General features: G+C 37.4%; 1 protein-coding gene across 1 annotated transcript in view; it reads left to right on the forward strand.

Annotated features, from left to right (window-relative positions):
* The window catches only part of RELN (reelin), a 516,016-nt gene that overhangs the window by 341,439 nt on the left and 152,130 nt on the right, over positions 1-22,447 (forward strand). Inside the window, exons 16-20 of the mRNA XM_033862920.2 lie at positions 108-217; positions 3,802-3,868; positions 10,630-10,863; positions 11,528-11,689; positions 16,266-16,502. Coding sequence (XP_033718811.1) covers positions 108-217; positions 3,802-3,868; positions 10,630-10,863; positions 11,528-11,689; positions 16,266-16,502 — 810 coding nt within the window. The remainder of the gene's footprint in view (positions 1-107; positions 218-3,801; positions 3,869-10,629; positions 10,864-11,527; positions 11,690-16,265; positions 16,503-22,447) is intronic.

A 22,447-nucleotide genomic window follows, 5' to 3' on the forward strand; every position in this document is an offset into this window, starting at 1 on the left:
TACAGAGACTAGAACTTCAAAAGCATGTAAAATAGATTCAAAAGATGTGAACATGGATGTGAAGCTGTTTTGTGCTAAGAAGCTCTTTTGTACTAAATTTCTTGCAGGTGGAACCGAATAACGATTCCTCTTCCTAACGCAGCACTAACCCGGGATACCAGAATTTGCTGGAGACAAATGGGACCAATCCTTGGAAACATGTGGGCAATTGATAATGGTTAGTTTATGTCTGTCATAATCACATGCCATTGATGTAGCATCTTCCTGTGCTTTTGTTCATCAGCACAGACTTAATCACCGTTCTAAGTCATGGTCTCGCGATTCATTAAATGCCCTTTCTTCCCTTTCTCCTTTGCATTCCGTTAGAAGCCCAGGGATGCACAATCAGAAAAAAAGACAGCGGAGTCAGCAATATTAGAGGCTAGAATGTTGCAACATACATTATTTTAAAATGCATAAAGTCGTGAAACTCAGACTTGTAGTTGATGACAAGGGATATCCTAACATTTTCCCTGAATGTTTTCTACAAAATTAACATACATACCATCCTGCATGTATTAAAATAAGACCCATTCTTCTCTTAGTAGCTACCACAACATCTGGAATGCTTCTCCTGTAGATGCAGACACCACACATCAGGAAATGTCATCTCTAAAATGAAACTTGTGAAGTGAAACTTTTACCTCTTTTTCAGAAAACAGTATAAAAGGAAAATTCAGAAATACATAAAATATCCTGTTATCTTTCATTTTTAAGTGAATTGTTGATAAACAATGTTGTTGCATTACATTAAAGCCAATATCACTTATGACAAGTGCACTGAGAAAAGATAATATTTAATCTATTGGAGTGCATGACTGTAAATTTCTTATATTTTTTATTAATAGCCAACTCTTTTAATAATTCTCATTACAGGCAGATTCATAGATTCCCTATTTTCAGAGAGTATATAAATCTGACTGAAGAGTTATACTACAATGAAGTAGAGGGAAGGAAGGAAGGACAAAATATCAATACTTAAGCAAATTTAGTAGTATAGCCACTGACTTGTGTCCATTTTATAAAGCAGGAAAAGCCTACACTGTTGTTTCATGCTGATTTTCCATCTCTTAATAATATTTTTGTTATTTTTGAAAATTTAAAAATTGATACATAATTCAAGAAGTTTTACATTCTTGAAACTCAGGAGTAACTTCAGGCAAGATAATTTGGTGATGAGCCGATGTAAATTTTTTAAACAATCTGTATTCAAAGAAGACCAATAAAAGACCCAGACTTCAAAGACCTTATGAGCTGTATGGATATAAACATATGGACACAAACATAGTGTATTTGCAAAAATGTCTAAGGATGAATTTGTTAAGATGGAATTTCTCCATTGGTAGACTATTTTGCATAGTATTTGAATTAATACACCTGTTAATTAGCTCTAGGGAATGAGTATGTGCCTCTGGTTTATGGGATATGGATGACATTTTCCTGCTGTCATACTTTTCAGTGGTCCTATAATGAACTTAGATTACTTTAAATAATCAGAAAAGAAATTGGAAAGTCAGTAATGAAATAAAGCATATAAGGAAACTAAGAGCACAAATGAAGTCACATAAGCCTGCGAAAAGAATATCTAAATTTCCTAAAGAAGGCTAATACAACATGATTCTAAGTCAGAAAGTCAGAAAGTCCTGAGTTCCCAACATCAAGCTTTGAGTAGAATGAGAAAAGATAAAAACACATGGAATAGGTATGGTTAGGAGTGTGGGTCGAATGCAGAACTAGAGGCAGAATCTCTTAAATTCTGACATTATTCTATACATGAGGCTTTCGCGGAAGCAGAACCTGCTCTCTGGTTTCTTCAAAAGGCAAGAGGAGGACACACTGTCACTCCCTCCCAAGGGAAATGTGTGTCAACTTGCCAAAGAACCCTTGAAGTCTCCTCCATTTCACTATGGAATTTCAGAATTATATCAAAGAAAACAAACAGAAAAAAACAGATCAATATTGGAAATTATCCTGAAATTCTTAGTAAAATGGAAGATCCTAGAGCCCAATATGTTTATTACCACTTTTTAATTTTTAAAACTGGATTGCATCAATGATAATAGTGAAGAAAACTATCTTTTCCACACTCTTAGAAAAACAGAGCCTGTAAATTTACTCATACTGCAAATCCTAATGACTTCATCATTAGCAGGGGAAGATGACAACAAAATTCTTTTTTCCAATTTTTTCATTGACTTGGAAAGTCTTATTCTACTGTTGAGTTTTTTTAATGATGGGGACTTTGTGATGTATGACATTGGTACACTATAGGGCAGCCCCGCAGAATGCAATGAACCGCTTACAGGACTTAGAGCAAATCCTACAGCAGCCATAAAATCAAGAGGGCTGGGAAAACAATCCATACACTCTTCCATGCTAAAGAAGGATGAAACCCCTTTCTGATTCCTCAGCACTCGGTGTCCAGTGGAGCCATCAAAGCAGGTGGGGCAGGAAGGTGGCGAAGGATACTTGACTCCAGTATGAGATGATGATCATAACCATATGGTGCCAGGTTCCAGGCATGAAACATTTAGTTTATTCTTTCCTCAAGGAATATTATCCCACTTTAAAGGATAGGGACACATAGGCTTAGCCAGGATAAATCACTTATCCACAGTTTCCCAGGTGAAGCCAAAATTTGAATCCAGGGTTTTTTGACACCTAAAACCAATACCTTTTGAACAACTGAGCCTGCTATCTAATCTCTTCCTAAACCAACAGTTTCCTTGAGAAAGAGTTTTTCCACTGGCCTGCTTTGCATCTCATTAGCTCTCATTTCCCTAACAGCTGCACCTGTTAACTGACTTCCAGGGATTAAACGCTTGTAGAAGCCTAGACCACAGGAAAGTTTTTTAAAAAATAAAATTGCTTAACTCTTTTGATGTGATTACAAGACAGAGGAGAAAATGATAATGAATAGTAAGTTTGTTTATGCCTGAAATTGAATACGGGAGGTCTCAGTAACCATTGCGTCTCTAATTCCTCATTGGTTTATCCCACTTTCACACTATTTGGTGTGTTACTGATTGTACTGATTATCAAAAGGTTTAATATCTTTAAATGCATTTGAGTCTGAGTATCTCAGAACCTACCATTCGACAGGCAGGGGCCCTTTTCTCAGCATTCCCAAGGTTAGAATTTAGGTTTGTAAGATCATTATCAGTCAAGCCCACCATTTAAAAAAAGGTCTGCATTGTAGAGAAGACTTTATGCTCAACCACAGATTTTAACTCCCCACTTCAGGAAGGATGAATTAATGTTTAGAAATACATACAACAATCATCTGCCGTGGTATAGATTTTCCTCAGATGAAAATGAAATTATAGTTTTTTTAAATTAAATTATAATCTATTTATTTTTTGATATATCAAATTGATCCTTTCTAAATTCTTTATTTCCACCTGAAGAATATAAACTGTGTGGAGAGTTCAAAACAGAAGCACTAATATTCTGCCTGAAATCACGTTAGCTGAAGAGACTCCATTAAGGAACCCAAATCACATGGCCCTACTTTCTCTGCTATGAAAGATTAAAATCTTGAAAGGATTATTTAAGTTAAAAGAGTTCTGGCAGATTTGTAACTAAGCACTTACCTTGTCACGCAGCACTCTATATGTCATCTGGATTCCTGTGCACAACATACATACAAGGAACGAGATTTCATGGGTATTGCTTCACAAAATTGTTTCACATGCTGACGGTGTTCTTGGTCGTCTTTCCAGTGATTTTGCCATCTTTCACATGCTCTCTTTTGCCCTGCAGTTTATGTTGGTCCATCGTGTCTCAAATTCTGTTCTGGCAGAGGACAGTGCACTCGACATGGTTGCAAGTAAGCAGTTCTGAGTCATATCTATACTTCTCTTTTTTGATATGTGCTTTATCTACTGAAACCATGGGTCATATTAGTTTGTTTTAATTTCCTTTTTAGGCTTTTAAGGTCTTTGCAAGACTAAAAGTAGCATACTCCAAATGGAATTTAAGTGTAATAGAATATTAAACGTATTTTGTAAGTGGAAGTTGCTTAATAAATACATTTTCTGTTAGGCTAAATTGTGAACAGATGTAGCATACTTCATGTAAATTCGTGAACAAATTGGAATTCTTCATAGTTTGATGGCTGCCTTTTCCATCTTTAGTGTCTTCAATATGGTATTTCCCCATAAACTTGTTCTAGTGTTCATGAGTCATATTTTAATTCCTGGCATGCTTTGTAAATGAATTATAAAAATCAATAATGACCCATAGACCCAATGTTCAAGGAAACTGGAGTGGGCCAAATTAACAGATTTGATAAGAAAATTCATCATCTCTAAATGTAACTTCAAATCTTGCTTACTTTTGAAAATCTTTTGAGTCTTCAAAATGATATATAAAGAATTTTATATAATAATGATGTTGAATATGAAGTATGAAATTACACATAAACAGTTTAATATCCGGTCACCATCGGAGCATTGCATTATATTTATTTATAGCAAGAATGGATAGTCATTATGTCATTCACCTATCATATTTAATTATAAGATATCCTGAGAATTACTGAAACCACAGTCTTTTTTATACAGATAAGTTTTCAACAATGGATCATCTAGTCTCTCTTCTTGTCCTCCAAACAAAAAAGAGTCATTAATTAGCCAGTTAAATAATTAATTAATGGAAAACTCATTTTAAAAATCATTAAAAAATCATAAAAGTGCTTTGAACCTGATCATTTAGAAATTATATATATGAGGCAAGACATTGGTAACCACTGAAGTTAGAGTGTCGGGTTAACTTTGTTATTTAATTGAAGTATACTTGCTTTACAATATTGTGTTAGTTTCAGGTGTACATCATAGTGATTTAGTATTTTTGCAGGTTATATTTCTTTATAGGTTATTTAGTTCCCTGTGCTATACAGTAAATCTTTGTTTTATCTATTTTATATATAGTAGTTTGTATCTGTTAATCCCCTACCCCTAATTTGTCTCTCTCCTCTCCCTCTCCCCTTCCGTAACCACAAGTTTGTTTTCTGTGTCTGTGAATCTGTTTCTGTTTTGCTATATACATTAATTTGTATTATTTTTTAGATTCCACACATAAGTGATATCATATAGTATTTGTTTTTCTTTCTGACTTATTTCAAAAAGCATAATATTCTCTAGGTCCATCCACATTGCTGCAAATGGCAGCATTTCATTCTTTATGGCTGAGTAATATTCCATTTTATATATTATATATACCACATCCTCTAATGTAAATCATCTGTAATGGGCACTTGGGTTGCTTCTATATCTTGGCTATTATAAATAGTACTGCTATGAACATTGGGGTGCACGTATCTTTTCAAATTAGAGTTTTTGTTTTTTCCGGATATATACGCAGGAGTGGAATTGTTGGATCATATGGTAGTTCTGTTTTTAGTTTTTTAAGGAACCTCCATACTCTTTTCCAAGTAGCTGCACCAATTTACATTCCCACCAAAAGTGTACAAGAATTCCCTTTTCCCCACATCCTCTCCAAAATTATTGATAGGTATGTACTTATTGCCATTTTATTTCTTGTTTTCCAGTTGTTTTTATAGTTCTTCTTTGTTCATTTCTTTTTCTTTTTCCTATTGTAGCTTGATGATTTTCTTTTGTAGTATGCTTGAATTTCTTTCTTTTTGATTTTTGTGTATCTCTTTTATATGTTTTATTTGTGGGTTCATATATGTTGACCCATAACTATATCTACTTGCTTTAAACTGATAAAACTGATAATTTAAGTTCAAATACATTCTAAAAAACCTACATTTTTTACTCTCCTCACCCACATTTTGTGTTTTGGCTGTCATTTTTTTACATCTTCATGCTTATCCCTATACTATTTATTGTAGTTATGGTTGCTTTTATAATTTTTCTGTTTTTTAATCTACATACTGGCTTATTTAAGTGATCTTCAGTCCTCACTATATATTTTCCTTTCCTATTGGGATTTTCCCTTTCCTGTAGGTTCTTGCTTCTTTTCCCATTTAGAGGAGACCCTTCAACATTTATTTTAGGGTAAGTTTAGTATTGCTGAATTCTTTTAGTTTTTGCTTCTCTGAGAAGTTCTTTGTCTCTCCTTCTGTTTAAAATGATAATCTGGCTGGGTAGAGTATCTTAGGTTGCAGATTCTCCCTTTCAGGACTTTGAATATACCATGCCACTCCCTTATGGCCTGAAAAGTTTCTGCAGAGAAATCAACCGATAGCCTTATAGGGTTTCCCTTGTGTATGACTGTTTTTCTCTTGCTGTCTTTAGAATTCTCTATCTTCAACTTTTGCCATTTTTATTATATGTCTTAGTGTGAGTCTCTTTGGGTTCATCTTGTTTGGGACCCTCTGTGCTTCCTGCACCTGAATATGTTTCCTTCTTTAGGGTGGGGAAGTTTTCAGCCATAATTTCTTCAAGTGCGTTTTTGATCCCCTTCTCTCTCTTCTCCTTCTGGAACCCATTATGCATATGTTGGCATGTTTTATATTATCCCATAGATCTCATATGTTGCTTTCATTTCCTTTTCTGTCTGCTGTTCTGATTAATTTCCATTATTCTGTCTTCCAGATCATTTATGCATTCTTCTGTATTATTTATTTGGCTATTCATAGCTTCTAGAGTGTTTTTTATCTCAGAAATTGAATTATCTGTTTTTGATTGGGTCCTAGTTCCTTGTTAAGATGATCTGCATTTATATTGATAGTCTTTCTTAATTCAGTTAGCATTTATATTACCAACTTTTTTTTTTAAATGCACAACGTGAGAGTTGTGATTTGACTTTTAAGAATTTTCTTATCTTTTATAAATTTTTTTTGGCCATACCACATGGCACGTTGGATCTTAGTTCCCTGACCAGGGATTGAATCCACGCCCTCTGCATTGGAAGGGCAGAGTCTTAACCACTGGACTGCCAGGGAAGTCCCTATTACCAAATTTTTGAATCCGTGTCTGGTAGACTAATTATCTCTGTTCCATTATTTTTTTCAGGAGTTTTCTCTCTCTAGTTGCAGTGAGTGGGGGCCACTCTTCGTTGCAGTGCGCGGGCTTCTCATTGCGGTGGCTTCTCTTCTTGTGGAGCACAGGCTCTAGGTGTGCAGGTTTCAGTAGTTGTGGCATGTGGGCTCAGTGGTCGTGGCGCATGGGCTTAGTTGCTCCACGACATGTGGTATCATCCTGGACCAGGGCTCGAACCTGTGTCCCCTGCATTGGCAGGTGGATTCTTAACCACTGTGCCACCAGGGAAGCCTAAGGGGGTGTTTTTATGTGAGAGCATCCCCATGTAGACTGCATGTGCCCAGTGTCTTTGGTGTGAGGACTGGATTTGACGTGGATGCCACCCACATCTTTCCTCAGGGTCTGCTGGCCACTATCACCTTGATAGGGGATGTTGTTGATGCTGGAGGGGCTAGAGCCTGCGCAAGGTGTGAGGCAGGACTTCCTCTCTGCTCCATGAGTGTTGGAGCCATGTCAGGGGTGGGGTCTGCTCCACAGTTGCTGGAGGGGACGACCTGAGGGTAGGGCTCCAGCTGGCTGTGTTCCCTTTAAGTGTACGTTATGCCTTCTCCTGACACTGGGACCTTTGCCCCAGTGGAGGAGAGTGCTGAAGTAAGTGAGGCTACTGCACTTACAGAAGTCTGATGTGCTGCTTGTGTAGGTATCTGCAGCTCTGCTCAGATGCAACCCAAGTTTGCATCCTTTGCCTGTTGTCATTTCCTAGGTCTAGTGCAAGGTTGTGGCATGGAGTGAGCGGAGCCAGAGAGTTTGCTCAGCTGGGACTGGGGGTCGGTGCTTGTGGTTGCAGGAATTGAAGCAGCTGAGCCGCCGTCAGAGGTCTGGGTTGCTTCTGGGGTGTGTAAGCGCAACAATGGCCGCCGCCGCCCCACATGGACCACACCCCAAGCCCCCAAGCCTCCTCTTTGTCCCTAGATCGAGTTTTCTCCCAGGACCTGTCTTCCCCAGATGGAGCACCAAGCTGTGGCATGGAGTGGGCAGGGCTGGAGCATTTGCTTGGCTGGGAGCCAGTCACAGGGGCTTCAGCAGCTGCGCAGCCATCAGGGGTCTGTGCTGCTTTCACGGTGCTGCCAGAGTAAGCCGCACTGCCCCACCCAATCCCCAGGCCCCCCAGGCTGCTCCTGTGCCCCTATATCAAGTTTTCTCCCAGAACCTGGCAGCTCTAGATCCAATGCCAAGCTGTGATGTGGGCAGGGTTGGAGCATTTGTTCAGCCGGGAATGGGGGTCACTGTGTTGACCGTGGGGGCTGGAGGAGCAGTGTTGTCACCGGGGGTCTGGGCTGCCTCAGAAGCACTGTTTAGTAAGGAGCAGCAATGGCCGCTACCCTACCGAGACCACACCCCAGGCCATTTCTGCGTCCCTAGATGGAGTCTTTTCCCAGGTCCTGGTTGCCCTAGATCCCATGCCAAGCCATGTTGCAGAGTGAGCAGGATCGGGCTGTTCACCTAGCGTGGATTGGGGAGCACGGCGAGGTAGCAGCCACTGGTCCAGAGCTCGCTCTGCCCTGTCTGTTGGCAAGCCAGCACCCGTGTGTTCCTTGCGAGTGGAGTCTAGGCTTCTCCAACCCTTCTGTCTGTCCCAGCTGTTCTCCCAGCAGCCAAGGGGGCTTGTCTCCTCCATGTAGGACCCCAGGACTGGGAAGCCCAGTCTGTGGCTCACTTCCCAGGGTGAGGGTCCAACCATACAGTCCTTCCTTTCCTCTTAGACCCCTCCCAGAGGTAGAGATCCCAAACTGATGCCTTTTTTTCCCACCCTGCCTCGTTACATGGCCATCTTTCTTGGCAGCCTTGGCTGTATAGGAGTTCTTCTGCCAGTTTCCGGTTAGTTTTCCATGAGAATTGTTCCACATATAGGTATATATATATATATTTTTTTTTTCTTTGCGGTACGCGGGCCTCTCACTGTTGTGGCCTCTCCCGTTGCGGAGCACAGGCTCAGCGGCCATGGCTCACGGGCCCAGCCGCTCCGCGGCATGTGGGATCTTCCCGGACTGGGGCACGAACCCACGTCCCCTGCATCGGCAGGCGGACTCTCAACCACTGCGCCACCAGGGAAGCCCAAGGTGCAACCTTTTTGATAAAATGATGGTAACTATAACCGCCCCCCAAGAATATCCAATACACATAAAATTTGGCGTTTGATTTCAGGACATTCACACACTCCATGGACCCTCTGTGAGGCCAGCATAGATCCCAGTTTCTGCACTAGTGCTAAAGAAGTAACCTTATGAGTTGTGCCATAATATCACTTCATTGGTACACTTGCTTTATAAAAGGCTCGTTTCACAGACTCACAGACATAGAAAACAAACCTATGGTTACCAAAGGGGAAAAGGGGTGGTAGAAGGATAAATTAGGAGTTTGGAATTAGCAGATGCACTCTACTATATATATAATAGATAAACAACAAGGACCTATCGTGTAACACAGAGAACTATATTCAATATCTTGTAATAAACCATAATGGAAAAGAATATGAAAAAGAATATAGGTATGTATAACTGAATCACTTTGCTGTACACCAGAAACTAACACAACATTATAAATCAACTGTACTTCAATAAAAAATTAAAAATAAATAAATAAAAATAAAAGACTTGCTTCAAATTTTAGAGTGTTTTGCATGCTTAGATGAGAACCTGCCACCCACCCAAAAAGACACCAATTTAATTTTATAATGGGAAACATAGTAAATATAGTGAGAAAGAAATAGTGCAGTAAAAATAAAGAATTTGAAACTAATTCCTGATGAGCAAACTCCTTAAAATATAAAAAGTTTCTGATATTCAATTATTAAGTCATCTGTGATGAGTTTTCTCACTGACAGAAGACTCAGGGAGCTCCATATATATTCTAGTCAGCTAACATAAATACAGCACATCCTTACATGGCAGCAGGCAGGCTGGTGTGTGTGTGTGTGTGTGTGTGTGTGTGTGTGTGTGTGTGTGTGTGTTTGTGTGTGTGTGTGTTTCTTGAAGCACCGCTAATGTGGAATTCCACTGAGACAACACAGTTCTGCTAAGGACATCTATCTAGGTCAAGGGTGTATACATTCCCTTTATAATGCCAATCTAGTTTCCAATCTTTTCCAAATATTTCCAGTAATTACTGTCAAAAACAGAATGTGTATTTTTACGTTTGTTCATAAAGGAAATTTATTCTAGATATCTTATAGAAGTATTTTATTTATGTTGTTTCTTTTACAAATTTAATGAACATCATTGTGAATAAAATTATATACATATAATATACCTTTTACAAGGATTTTAAACTGGAAATGTGCACAAGCATAGATGCATTTGAAGATAAATTACTGGCATTGGTTGAAGGTGAGTGCTGAATTATTGTTTTAATCATAAGCTTTTTTTTACAGCAGGACTGTGCAAAGGCTGTATTCTTTTGGGATATTTACAATTACTTCTCCCATATCAAGTCTTCACATTCAGTATTCTCCAAAGACGAATGAGCTTTGATTACCATTCAATCCAGTCCTGGCCTCTGGACTTCCTCATCCCCAAAGTGGATAAAGGAATCCCTGAAAGGGCCAACAGTTTAAGATTTAATATCATGGTTTCTTTTTCAGGTGTGACCCTGGATTTTCTGGCCCAGCTTGTGAGATGGCATCCCAGACATTCCCAATGTTTATTTCTGAAAGCTTCGGCAGTTCCAGGCTCTCCTCTTACCATAACTTTTACTCTATCCGTGGTGCTGAAGTCAGCTTTGGCTGTGGTGTCTTGGCCAGTGGTAAGGCCCTGGTTTTCAACAAAGATGGGAGGCGTCAGCTAATTACATCTTTCCTTGACAGCTCACAATCCAGGTGAGTTAAAGCAGGGTGGAATACATACAGAAACGAGATAACAGTTGAATTCAGATCTATTAATTTTCAATTTTTTCTTTTTTACTAATATATATCTTCTGATTTTCAACCAGGTTGAGAGGAAGCTTATAGTTTATATAGAGTTAATTTGCCCTGGTTTTTAATAAATTAAAAGGCTCACTGATGACGTTAAGATACTAATGACTGACTAGATTTTTTAAAATATGAACTGTTAGCATCAAAACTGTTCTTAAGCCAAGGGCTAGTTAATTATTTATGTAGTTTTATTTATTTGACAGCTTGCAGAGGCTGATTAGATTTACTCTACATCTCTCCTTCCCCCAGTGCTTAATAAATAATGCAGCAAAGGAATGATTGGCGTTTTAACTGTATGTACACAAGTATGTAGTATACAAATATGTATAAACATACCGTTATATTTGTATAGATATATCTGTCTACAAAACACATGCAGTGACCTCATCTTCTACATATATTCATACATCTCACAGTGAAATTACTTACATTTTATAGAAGAGGGATGAGTGGAAACCTACAGCTTTTGAGTAGTTTATTTAAATTTGTTCAAAATTCTTTAAAAGCCAAAATGAATGTTATGATTTCAAATGTTTATGCACACTAATTCTAGACAATTCGTGTCTAGGTTTCTCCAGTTCACGTTGAGGCTGGGGAGCAAGTCTGTTCTGAGCACATGCAAAGCCCCTGACCAGCCTGGTGAAGGTGTTTTATTGCATTATTCTTATGATAATGGGATAACTTGGAAACTCTTGGAGCATTATTCATATCTCAACTATCATGAGCCCAGGTATGTTGGAAAACACTTGGAAAAAATGGTAAGGGTGATATCTCCTTCCTGGGGAAATCATCATTCAAGTGGTGTAAGAGTCCAGATGCTTTTGCATTGAGAGATGGTGAGGACAAAGATTGATGCCTCTTGCAATGAAAAGCTAGAAAGCTGCATTCTTGTAATTCATTTGCCCTACTGACTTCTGGTAATTTGAAGAAATTTATTCTCATATTCTGAAATGTGCATCTAAGGGAAATATTTTGATCCCTAGGAAAGAGAAAAATAACTAACACTACTTTCCTTATTCAACTATAGTGCAAACTATTAGGTACGATTTTAATATGGTACTAAATTATAAATGCTGTTGATAAATATTTTTAGCAATGTATGATAATATATTATAATAAATAATATGAGATAATAACTCATAAAATCTGATGACCAATTTGCATGTAATATAATTAAGTAATGAGTATAAAGAAGTTTTTCTAGCATGTATAGAGTCCCTGGCAAAGGTGGAGTGGAGGCTGTATTTAAAGCCCTTTCTTCAGGCCACTTCTATTTTTCTTTGGCTTATATATTTCATAATATATAGTCACAATTGTGAGATTTAAGTTTTACTTGAAGTAGGGCCATCCTTCAGTTTGGGAGAGTGGTAATCAGCATTTGTGATACAATTTCAGAAGAGTCCAGAGAGTCCTCTCCTTTTCTAGAACACTTATTGACTTGCTCACTGAAATTCCTTTAAAATAGCAGGAGAAGAGGAGGATGGGAAAGTTAAAATAGCACTAGAGGAGGTATCACTGTGACTTACATTCACTTTCCGATATAAAGAGCTAATACAGTTTACCTTCCTGGAAGTACATACATGTTGATCATGGAAAGATGTGAAAGAGTGAGGAGGGCTTCCCTGGTGGCGCAGTGGTTGAGAGTCCGCCTGCCGATGCAGGGGACACGGCTTCGTGCCCCGGTCCGGGAAGATCCCACGTGCCACGGAGCGGCTAGGCCTGTGAGCCATGGCCGCTGAGCCTGCGCATCCGGAGCCTGTGCTCCGCAATGGGAGAGGCCACAACAGTGAGAGGCCCGCGTACCGCAAAAGAAAAAAAAAAAGAGTGAGGACTTTGGGCACTGAAGTGTGCGTTGGCACCATGGCAGAAGGACAGGGGCAATGATGATAGAGTTTATATACTTTAAAATTCTGCCTAGAGCTATCCCTTCATTTAAGTATTTGCAAATAGATGAGAACTTTTATTTTCATTAGAAGATGAAGTAGCATGTAACAGAGATAATAGTTAACAACTATTATGAGTGGTAAATACTATATGTTGTAAAATTTAAGGGAATGCACCAGATGTGTTGAGTCTTTTCCCTATAAGGGTAAATGTAAGACTAAACTCAACTTTCTCACTCAGTAGAGACATATGAATCCCAAAGAAACATTTCATAGGTTCTCCATAATAAGCATTAAAAGAAAATTAAGCAAAAATCAAGGTGATAATAAAAATGATGAAAGCATGAAGAAAATATCATTGTCCTAAGTTAAATTGGCCCAAAACACAATTTTTTCTAACAAGGATGGACAGCTTCAAAATTCAGTAATCAATTTGTAGCATGAAATTTAATTAATCTTGGTTGATATGAAAAGAAATTATACATTTAATGTACTATTGCACAGGTACATTTAATCTTGTCTGCCATTTGACAGCAACATTTTTCTTCTAAGCAGAACCAAGGTGGCTTTTCAGCATTAGGTATGTGCACAGCTTGAAAGATTAAGATCAGAGGGGAGATTTTTTTAAAAGGAGAACGTGGTAGTGGAACCAAGAACACTTTCATTTTATATATATTGCCTCTGTCCAAGAGACTCCTCCCTCCTCCCCCTCTCTCTTATAAATATTAATAAAAGGTGACATGGCAGAAGTAGAATTTGATATATTCTAGGCACTAAATTATGTTTTATATGAGAAATAGTACAAACCATGTAAACTCTCCATGAGACAGTTAATTATTGATGCCTTTAGCCATTTGCTGTGTTTTCTTCAGTATAAATTGCTGTCTGTAATTGCTGTGAATTCCATATTGTTCCTTTCTGCCATGGTTGTTCGAAAATGAAGTGTGATCCATAAATTAGATGTGATAGTTGGCTAACTACCGTTATTCCTAGCTGATTTCTAATAATTTCCTTACGTATAATTCACTCAGTAAGTGAAAGAACTCTATCTGCTTGATATTAATAAAAGTTAAAGTCTGTAAATATATCTAAGTTAATCTTTTAATTCTAACTGACTAGACTGCCTTGTGAACTAATTGGCATTCTTATTAATATAAAACTATATATTTTTGGTGAGACAAATTATTCTAGATTTTTCTTAATTATAGGGCTTGGTTTCTTATTCTAAAATTATTGTGAAGTCTAATTATATTTTATTTTTGTCTTGATTATTATATTTGATTACAGGAAATCCATGAGCTTAGTACCTATCCAAAAAAAGAAGTTTGAGACAGAAAGTTGACCTAAGTCCCCGGGTTCTCATCTAGGAATATTCTGATCAAATGGCTCCATAGCCATTCTAACCAGCCACTGTAATATGCATAGAGTGGTAAAGCAGAGACTCCCACCCCACTCCAAGATATAACGTAGAGGTAAAGGTTGCAGACTCTAGAGCCATGTTCCCTAGGTCCATAGCCTGGCATTGTCAGTTAAAAGCTGCTTAACCTAAAAGAAAATCTTTAACCTCCTTGTGCCTCTGTGTTTGAATCTCTGTCAGAGTATCCTGATAATATGTACTTCATCTACGCAGCAAGAAGTTACTCTTTTTATACGCCAGACACTATTCTAGGTGCTAAGATACACTAGTGAAAAATAGAAAAAAGTCTCTGACTTTGCCATAAGGATATTATTATCCCAGTTTCACAGATGAAGATGCTAAGGCACATACAAGTTAAATACCTTCACTGAAGCTGCAGAGTTATCAATCATGAGGTGACAAAGTGCATACTTTAACCCAAGAGTCTGACTACAGACTCACAGTCTTCACATCTCTGCTGGGGAAAATATTGGGCACTTCAGTTACTGTTCTCACACACATATGCACTTTATTTTCCTTTAAAGTTGCCCGAAAAATTCTACTTCTCAGTTGTTAATTTTTAATATTATATTTATTTTCATCAGCGAGAACAGTAACTGCTTTTAAAATTATTAATATTAAAAGAAAATTATAATTTTCTAATAACAATGATAATCAAATTAAATTATTAAATTAATGCATGATGTTTTCATTGTTGAGCCAGTTTGAATATAGTTTATTTTATTCTATATTTGATATGTAAACATAAATATTCTTTAATTATTTAATAAATAAATAAATATTTAGAAAATTAAAGTGAAAATTACTGAAATAATTAAGTATTTAATAAGTACTTTTCTTTTAATAAACTCACATTGGTTAAAAAAATTCAGCAGATTGTGGAAAGTACTTAAAAAAATCATAAACCTGTTATAGCTATGTCTTTTTAGTTTAAGAAATGTTTTTTAATTTATATTTCTGTATTTGAACATTGATTTCTCATCATTTAAAAAGTATGTTTTCTCACATTACAAAAAGTCCTACCAATTTTTTACTGTTTAAATAATCAATGGTGATAATCGTGTTATTCCACCCCATATTTTCATATGCAGATTATTTAAAGTAAAAATAGATATTACTTTTAATAACTTTCAGTATGCAAAAAATTACATTTTCAAGATGTGATTTAATGTTTCTTTGTGTAATAATTAAAGATGAACATAATACAAATATGAAAATCAATCTAATTTCTCAGTAAATCCAGCCTTAGACATTGAAGTTTTTAAATAATTTATTTCTAAGTTATCCAGCTAGTCACCTGTCTTAGGGAGTTTTTCTTTGCTCACTAGGAAGAAGATTCAGTCGCTTCAGTGTACGTTTACTGCAAACACCTCTCCTGGTGTATAATTGTACACTGATGGAGATAAATGTTCCATTTGCCATTTGTTTCACATCGCACCTTGTGTACGGATTTGAGCAGCATGGTACTATGATTTATGGAGCTTTCAAGCAGATGTCATTGCAGTGGCAATTAATACATAGTTCTTGCTGCTGTGTACAATGATTGCTTCTGGAAATTAGATATTATTCTTAATTTTCTTCCCCATTTGTCAGATACAGGTTTACTGTCATAGCCACCATGACACAGCAAGTGACCTCGCACACTATGCTGAACTCCTGGGAATGAGGAAGTGCCATGGTTCCAACCAGCCCAAAAGTATAATGTGTGTAACAAGCTGCCCAAGATCCTTTACCAGACTTAGGCAAATCCTGCCACATTGACAACTATGTTTTATTGAGTTAGCTTTTCTGAGAGCAGCTGAGTGCAAGCAAAGTCACAGTTTTAGATGTGTTGAGAAGACTTTGTTGGAGTCAGACAGGAAATTGGAAATCTCAAGAATGTTTGTCATAGTGGGAGAATTATTTTTTCAAATATTATACTGTAGGAAAAAAAGATCCTGCTATAAATGTTTGTATTTTAAGATAATCAAAGTAATCTGAATTTTTACTTCTATTTTCTTCTTCAGAATAATCTCTGTAGAATTACCAGATGATGCAAGACAGTTTGGAATTCAGTTCAGATGGTGGCAACCATATCATTCTTCCCAGGGAGAGGATGTATGGGCTATTGATGAGATTATCATGACATCTGTACTTTTCAATAGCATTAGTCTTGACTTTACCAATCTTGTGGAGGTCACTCAATCTCTGGGATTCTACCTTGGAAATGTTCAGCCATACTGTGGCCACGACTGGACCCTTTGGTAAGAATTTCATCTTTGTTCTTGTGGTTATTGTTACAATTTGCATTAAGGATTGAAACCCAAAGATGATCTTCCAGTCCATCCAGCACTTAGTCGTTTGTTGACAAATATTAGCTGAACATGAACCATTTGAAAAGTCGCTGTTATGTCTATAAGTAAGTTATCTTGGGAAAGAAGACTAAAAACAAAACACTGATAGATTTAAATAAATATAAAATTTCACTATATTTATTCATCTCAAATTTTCATTTTCCCACCATTACATATAAAAACCCTCTTCAAGAAGTGTTAATAACTAAAGTGACTAACGTATTCTCCCTTCATGGAGGTCCATCATGATCATAGTGAAAAGTGAAATCACTCTAATGACTACTTTAAAAAAATTTCTCATCACATGTTTTATTTTCATGCTGTCTTACATAAAGTCCAAGAAGTTTCTCCAACCCAAAGATATTCTTTTTAGTCCATTTTATCAAGCAATATTGGACCAGTGACTTGTATAGTTAATGTCAGTGGGGTTTCAAGCGTGTGGGATTTCCTAGTCAAGATACCTTTCATTCTTAGATTTTTTTTCTCCCTATCGTCATATGCAAACTTAATTATACATTAAGCAGTAAATAAATAACTTAAGACTATGATTAGTACTTCAAGAACATCAGTAGGATGACACAATAGTGATTACCTAGTTAGGAGGTGGCAACTTTAGATAGAGACGAGGAGGCTGTGTTTGGGTAGTTCAGAGAGTGGATACAACACATTCCACTAATTGGAAAGTAAAAGAGCAGGAAGTTCCAGGCACATGAAGATCTGAAGGAAGAACGTACGTACAACTACAGGAAACTCTGTGGTGCAAAGACTCCCAAAGCATTAGTGACCATGACATGTTCAAAAACCAGGAAGAAGGCCAATGGTGCTGGAGCCCAGGTAATGAGGGAGTGAATGTCAGAAATAGAAGCCAAGAGATATGCAGAAGCCAGATCAGATAGGACTTTCTAGGCATAGAGATCCTAGGTTAAGTCTCAGGTCTGTATAATTTCAAAACTCACAACCTTCACCACTGTGCAAACTGCCCCTCTTTGGATTCCTTTAGAACTTTAAACATGATTGAGGAATAATTTTCTAAGAGTCTTTTACTTTCTATTGAGTCATGGTCAGACCAATTTAATTTCTCCAGATGAATCTTGCCAAAAGCTATTCACTGCAATTGTCTCCCGAGAACATATCATAAATGACCCATCAGTGACCTTATCATAATTAGAGGTAAATTTTACACACCATTGCACATAAAATTACCTTTGATGGGAATTGTGCATGGACAGTCACATCTCACACACAGCAGGCTAAAATTCTAGCATCAAAATGACAGCTAATGGCATGGAAGTACAGCTGATCACTTTTGCTGCAAGCACTGTCAAACTAGATAGAATGAAATTTCTCTATGACAAAATATGAAAGGTTATATTGTGTGTTTTCTAGTTGATAGCCTCAGATGCTTATTTTTATGCATGCTGTTTCTTAGTCCTGGAGTCTTCAAAGAAAATAAAGGGGTGAAGCAAGTAAGATACAAAGATGTAAAGCAAAATGAGATTTCTTGGAATTTTATGGTTCTGCAATTTTAAATTGACCTAAATTAACAATAATCCAAATTGGTCATATACCATAAACTATCCCCCAAGTTTGTGTAGCAGTTTTTCTTTCCAGCACTTTGAATACAACAAAGAATCATATCATGAATGCAAGTCCTGTATAATGTTTATTTTTTCGTAAATAGTTAACATCTGCTCAGATAAACTCCAAAGTTGCTGAGCATTTTAATTTTAACACTTGGGTTGAATACATGATAACAGCAGTTTAATTTCTGTGCTTTGCAAAACGCTAAGAACAATATCCTTTCACACAAGTCTGATGAATATTCTTAACCCACCACTGCTTTAATTGGTGGAGATACATTTACTCTGTGAAAGTACAATCACAATAATTATAGAAAACCATAAGAAAATATAAATAATTGTACAATCCCCATGGGCACCTTGAGCAGCGCCACAGGAGTTTTATTAACAACCACATGTGAGCAATCAAATTTGACTTCTCTGAAACGAAAAGGAGTTGTCTTGGCTATGAAACAACAGAGACTATACTCTGGTGGTGATAATGAGACTAGAGAAACACATTAACCGCTTTAATAAGGACATGAAAAATGCTCTCTGCTCATTAAAATGAAACAACATGGAAGATTTCAAACTATTCCCATTTTCTTAGCCAATGAATCAGAATAAAGCCCCATTTAATGACACCGTTTTCTCTCTGCTGCTGTTGAAGAATATATAGTCCAAGTTCCAAGTTCAGTGTGAACTCACTTTAGCGATGTTTTTCAGAAACAATTATTACGATACTGAAATTCAAATGATGATATTGACCAACTATTTATCATAACTACCTAGTCCTAAAAACAAGGTTTTTTTAAATGTAAAACCTTTGGAGCATGTTATTAAGTTAAAATTCTTTGAACATATTCAAATATGTGGCCTCTGCCGTTCAATGACCTGTTTTTCTCAAGGGAAATTTTGAAATGTATACACGTTCTGTATAAATGACTGGTGTTAAATTAATTATTGTTGGCTTTTGCCAGCTGAGAGTTCATTTGGTTCTCATTTTCTAACTCATGGCTTTTCATGAGCATGGATTGTTGTTACTGAGAGTGTTCTCCAGGGAAAACTTGGACAATTGTTTTTTCATTAGAAGAACTACAGTCAATATGCTATAAATCACTTTACAATATGTCATCTTAGAGCACATTTTTCCATGGGGAAATGAATTGCCTTTAATTATTTGTAGTACTTTCCTTTCTTCCATACATAGTGTCTGAAATCAGAACCTCTGTCTGCTTTGTGTTCTAAAAATAGTCTTTAAAGCCTCTTCCATATATTTTAAGATCACTAAGGGAGTTATTTTAATTGAGATTTATTAAAGATTATTTGACTAATACTATTAGTGATAATACCAAGGGACCTTTACATTCCTCTGTCTTATCTAGTAGACTAGCTAAGTATACAGGTGGAAAGGACATTGCTATCATATTATCTAGAGTTTTGGTTTCAAAATGTGTAAAACTATGAGGGTATGGTCATCATAGCATATTAGAATTGGCAGTTCGTTTTAGTAGAAGAGATAAGGAGTTTTCCAGACAGGCAAAGGCTAAAGGAGTTCACCACTAGATGGGCTTTACAAGAAATGTGATAAAGGACAGTCTTCAAGCTGAAACAGAAGGGCTCTAGTTAATAACAGGAACAGGTATAAAAGTGTAAATCTCACAGCTAAGGGTAAATATATAGTTAAATTCAAAATACTCTCATGTTGTAATGGTAGTGAGTAAATCACTTATAAATCTAGTATGAAGGTTAAAAGACAAAAATAGTAAAAAAAAAAAAAATAGCTGTAACTATAATAATTTGTTAACAGATAGACAAGATAAAAAAGATGTAAATTATGACACCTAAAACATGAAACATGGTGGAGGGGGGTAAAAATGTAGAGCTTTAGTGTGCATTTGACTTAAGTTGTTATCAGTTTAAAATAGACTGTTACAAATGTAAGACGTTTTATATAAACCTCATGGTATCCACAAAGTAAAAACTCAGAGTAGATACACAAAAGATAAAGAGAGGGCTTCACTGGTGAATTTTACTAGACATTCTAAGAATTAATACCAGTTCTTCTCAAAGCCCTCCAAAAAGTATAGAAGAGAGAGGAATACTTCGAAACCCATTTTACAAGGCCAGCATTACTCTGACACCAAAACTAAGCAAGGGTGTCATGAGAAAAGAAAATTACAGACCAAGATTCCTGATGAACATAGATACAAAAATCCTCAGCAAAATACTAGCAAATCTAATTCAACAACACATTAAAAGAATATATACCATGATAAAGTGGGATTTATTCCTGAGACACAAGGGTAATTCCACATGTGAAAATCAGTCAAGTGATACACCACATTAATAAAATGAAAGATAGAGATTGGTTCAAGATGGCTGAGTACAAGGACGTGTGCTCACTCCCTCATACGAGAGCACCGGAATCACAACTAACTGAACAGTCATCGACAGGAAGACACTGGAACTCACCAAAAAAGATACCCCACATCCAAAGACAAAGGAGAAGCCACAATGAGATGGTAGGAGGGGGCGCAATCACAATAATATCAAATCCCATAGCTGCTAGGTGGGTGACTCACAAACTGAAGAACACTTATACCACAGAAGACCACCCACTGGAGTGAAGGTTCTGAGCCCCATGTCAGGCTTCCCAACCTGGGGGTCTGGCAACAGGAGGAAGAATTCCTAGAGAATCAGACTTTGAAGCCTAGTGGGATTTCATTGCAGGACTTTGACAAGACTGGGGGAAACAGAGACTCCACTCTTGGAGGGCACCTACAAAGTAGTGTGCGCATCAGGATGCAGGGGGAGGAGCAGTGACCCCAGGGGAGACTGAACCAGACCTACCTGCTAGTGTTGGAGAGTCTCCTGCCAAGGCAGGGGGTGGCTGTGTCTCACTGTGAGATCAAGGACACTGGCAGCAGAAGTTCTGGGAAGTACTCCTTGGCATGAGCCCTTCCAGAGTCCGCCATTAGCCCCACCAAATAGCCCAGGTAGGCTCCAGTGTTGGGTTGCCTCAGGTCAAGCAACCAACAGGGAAGCAACCCAGCCCCACCCATCAGCAGACAAGCGGATTAAAGTTTTACTGAGCTCTGCCCAGCAGAGCAACAGCCAGCTCTACCCACACCATTCCCTCCCATCAGGAAACTTGCACAAGCCTCTTAGGTAGCCTCATCCACCAGAGAGCACACAACAGAAGCAAGAAGAACTACAATCCTGCAGCCTGTGGAACAAAGCCCACATTCACAGAAAGATAGACAAGATGAAAAGGCAGAGGGCTATGTACCAGATGAAGGAACAAAATAAAACCCCAGAATAACAACTAAATGAAGTGGAGATAGGCAACCTTCCAGAAAAAGAATTCAGAATAATGATAGTGAAGATGATCCAGGACCTTGGAAAAAGAATGAAGGCAAAGATCGAGAAGATGCAAGAAATGTTTAACAAAGACCTAGAAGAATTAAAGAACAAACAAACAGAGATGAACAATACAATAACTGAAATGAAAACTACACTAGAAGGAATCAGTAGCAGAATAACTGAGGCAGAAGAACGGATAAGTGGAAGACAGAATGGTGGAATTCATTGCTGGGCAACAGAATAAAGAAAAAAGAATAAAAAGAAATGAAGACAGCCTAAGAGACCTCTTAAACACAACAACATTCGCATTATAGGGGTCCCAGAAGGAGAAGAGAGAGAGAAAGGACCAGAGAAAATATTTGAAGAGATTATTGTCAAAAACTTGCCTGACATGGGAAAGGAAATAGCTACCCAAGTCCAGGAAACACAGAGACTCCCATACAGGATAAATCCAAGGAGAAACACACCAAGACACATAGTAATCAATTTGGCAAAAACAAAAGAAAGAAAAAATTTTGAAACCAGAAAGGGAAAAATGGTAAATAAAATACAAGGGAACTCCCATAGGGTTAACAGCTGATTTCTCAGCAGAAACTCTACAAGCCAGAAGGGAGGGCATGACATATTTAAAGTGATGAAAGGGAAGAACCTACAACCAAGATTTCTCTACCCGGCAAGAATCTCATTCAGATTCAATGGAGAAATCAAAAGCTTTACAGACAAGCAAAAGCTAAGAGAATTCAACACCACTAAACCAGCTCTACAACAAATGCTATAGGAACTTCTCTAAGTGGGAAACACATGAGAAGAAAAGGACCTACAAAAACAAACCCATAACAATTAAGAAAATGGTAATAGGAACATACATATCGATAATTACCTTAAACGTGAATGGATTAAATGCTCCAACCAAAAGACACAGGCTTGCTG

This window comes from Tursiops truncatus, chromosome 9, assembly GCF_011762595.2.
Source record: "Tursiops truncatus isolate mTurTru1 chromosome 9, mTurTru1.mat.Y, whole genome shotgun sequence".
NCBI lineage: Eukaryota > Metazoa > Chordata > Mammalia > Artiodactyla > Delphinidae > Tursiops > Tursiops truncatus.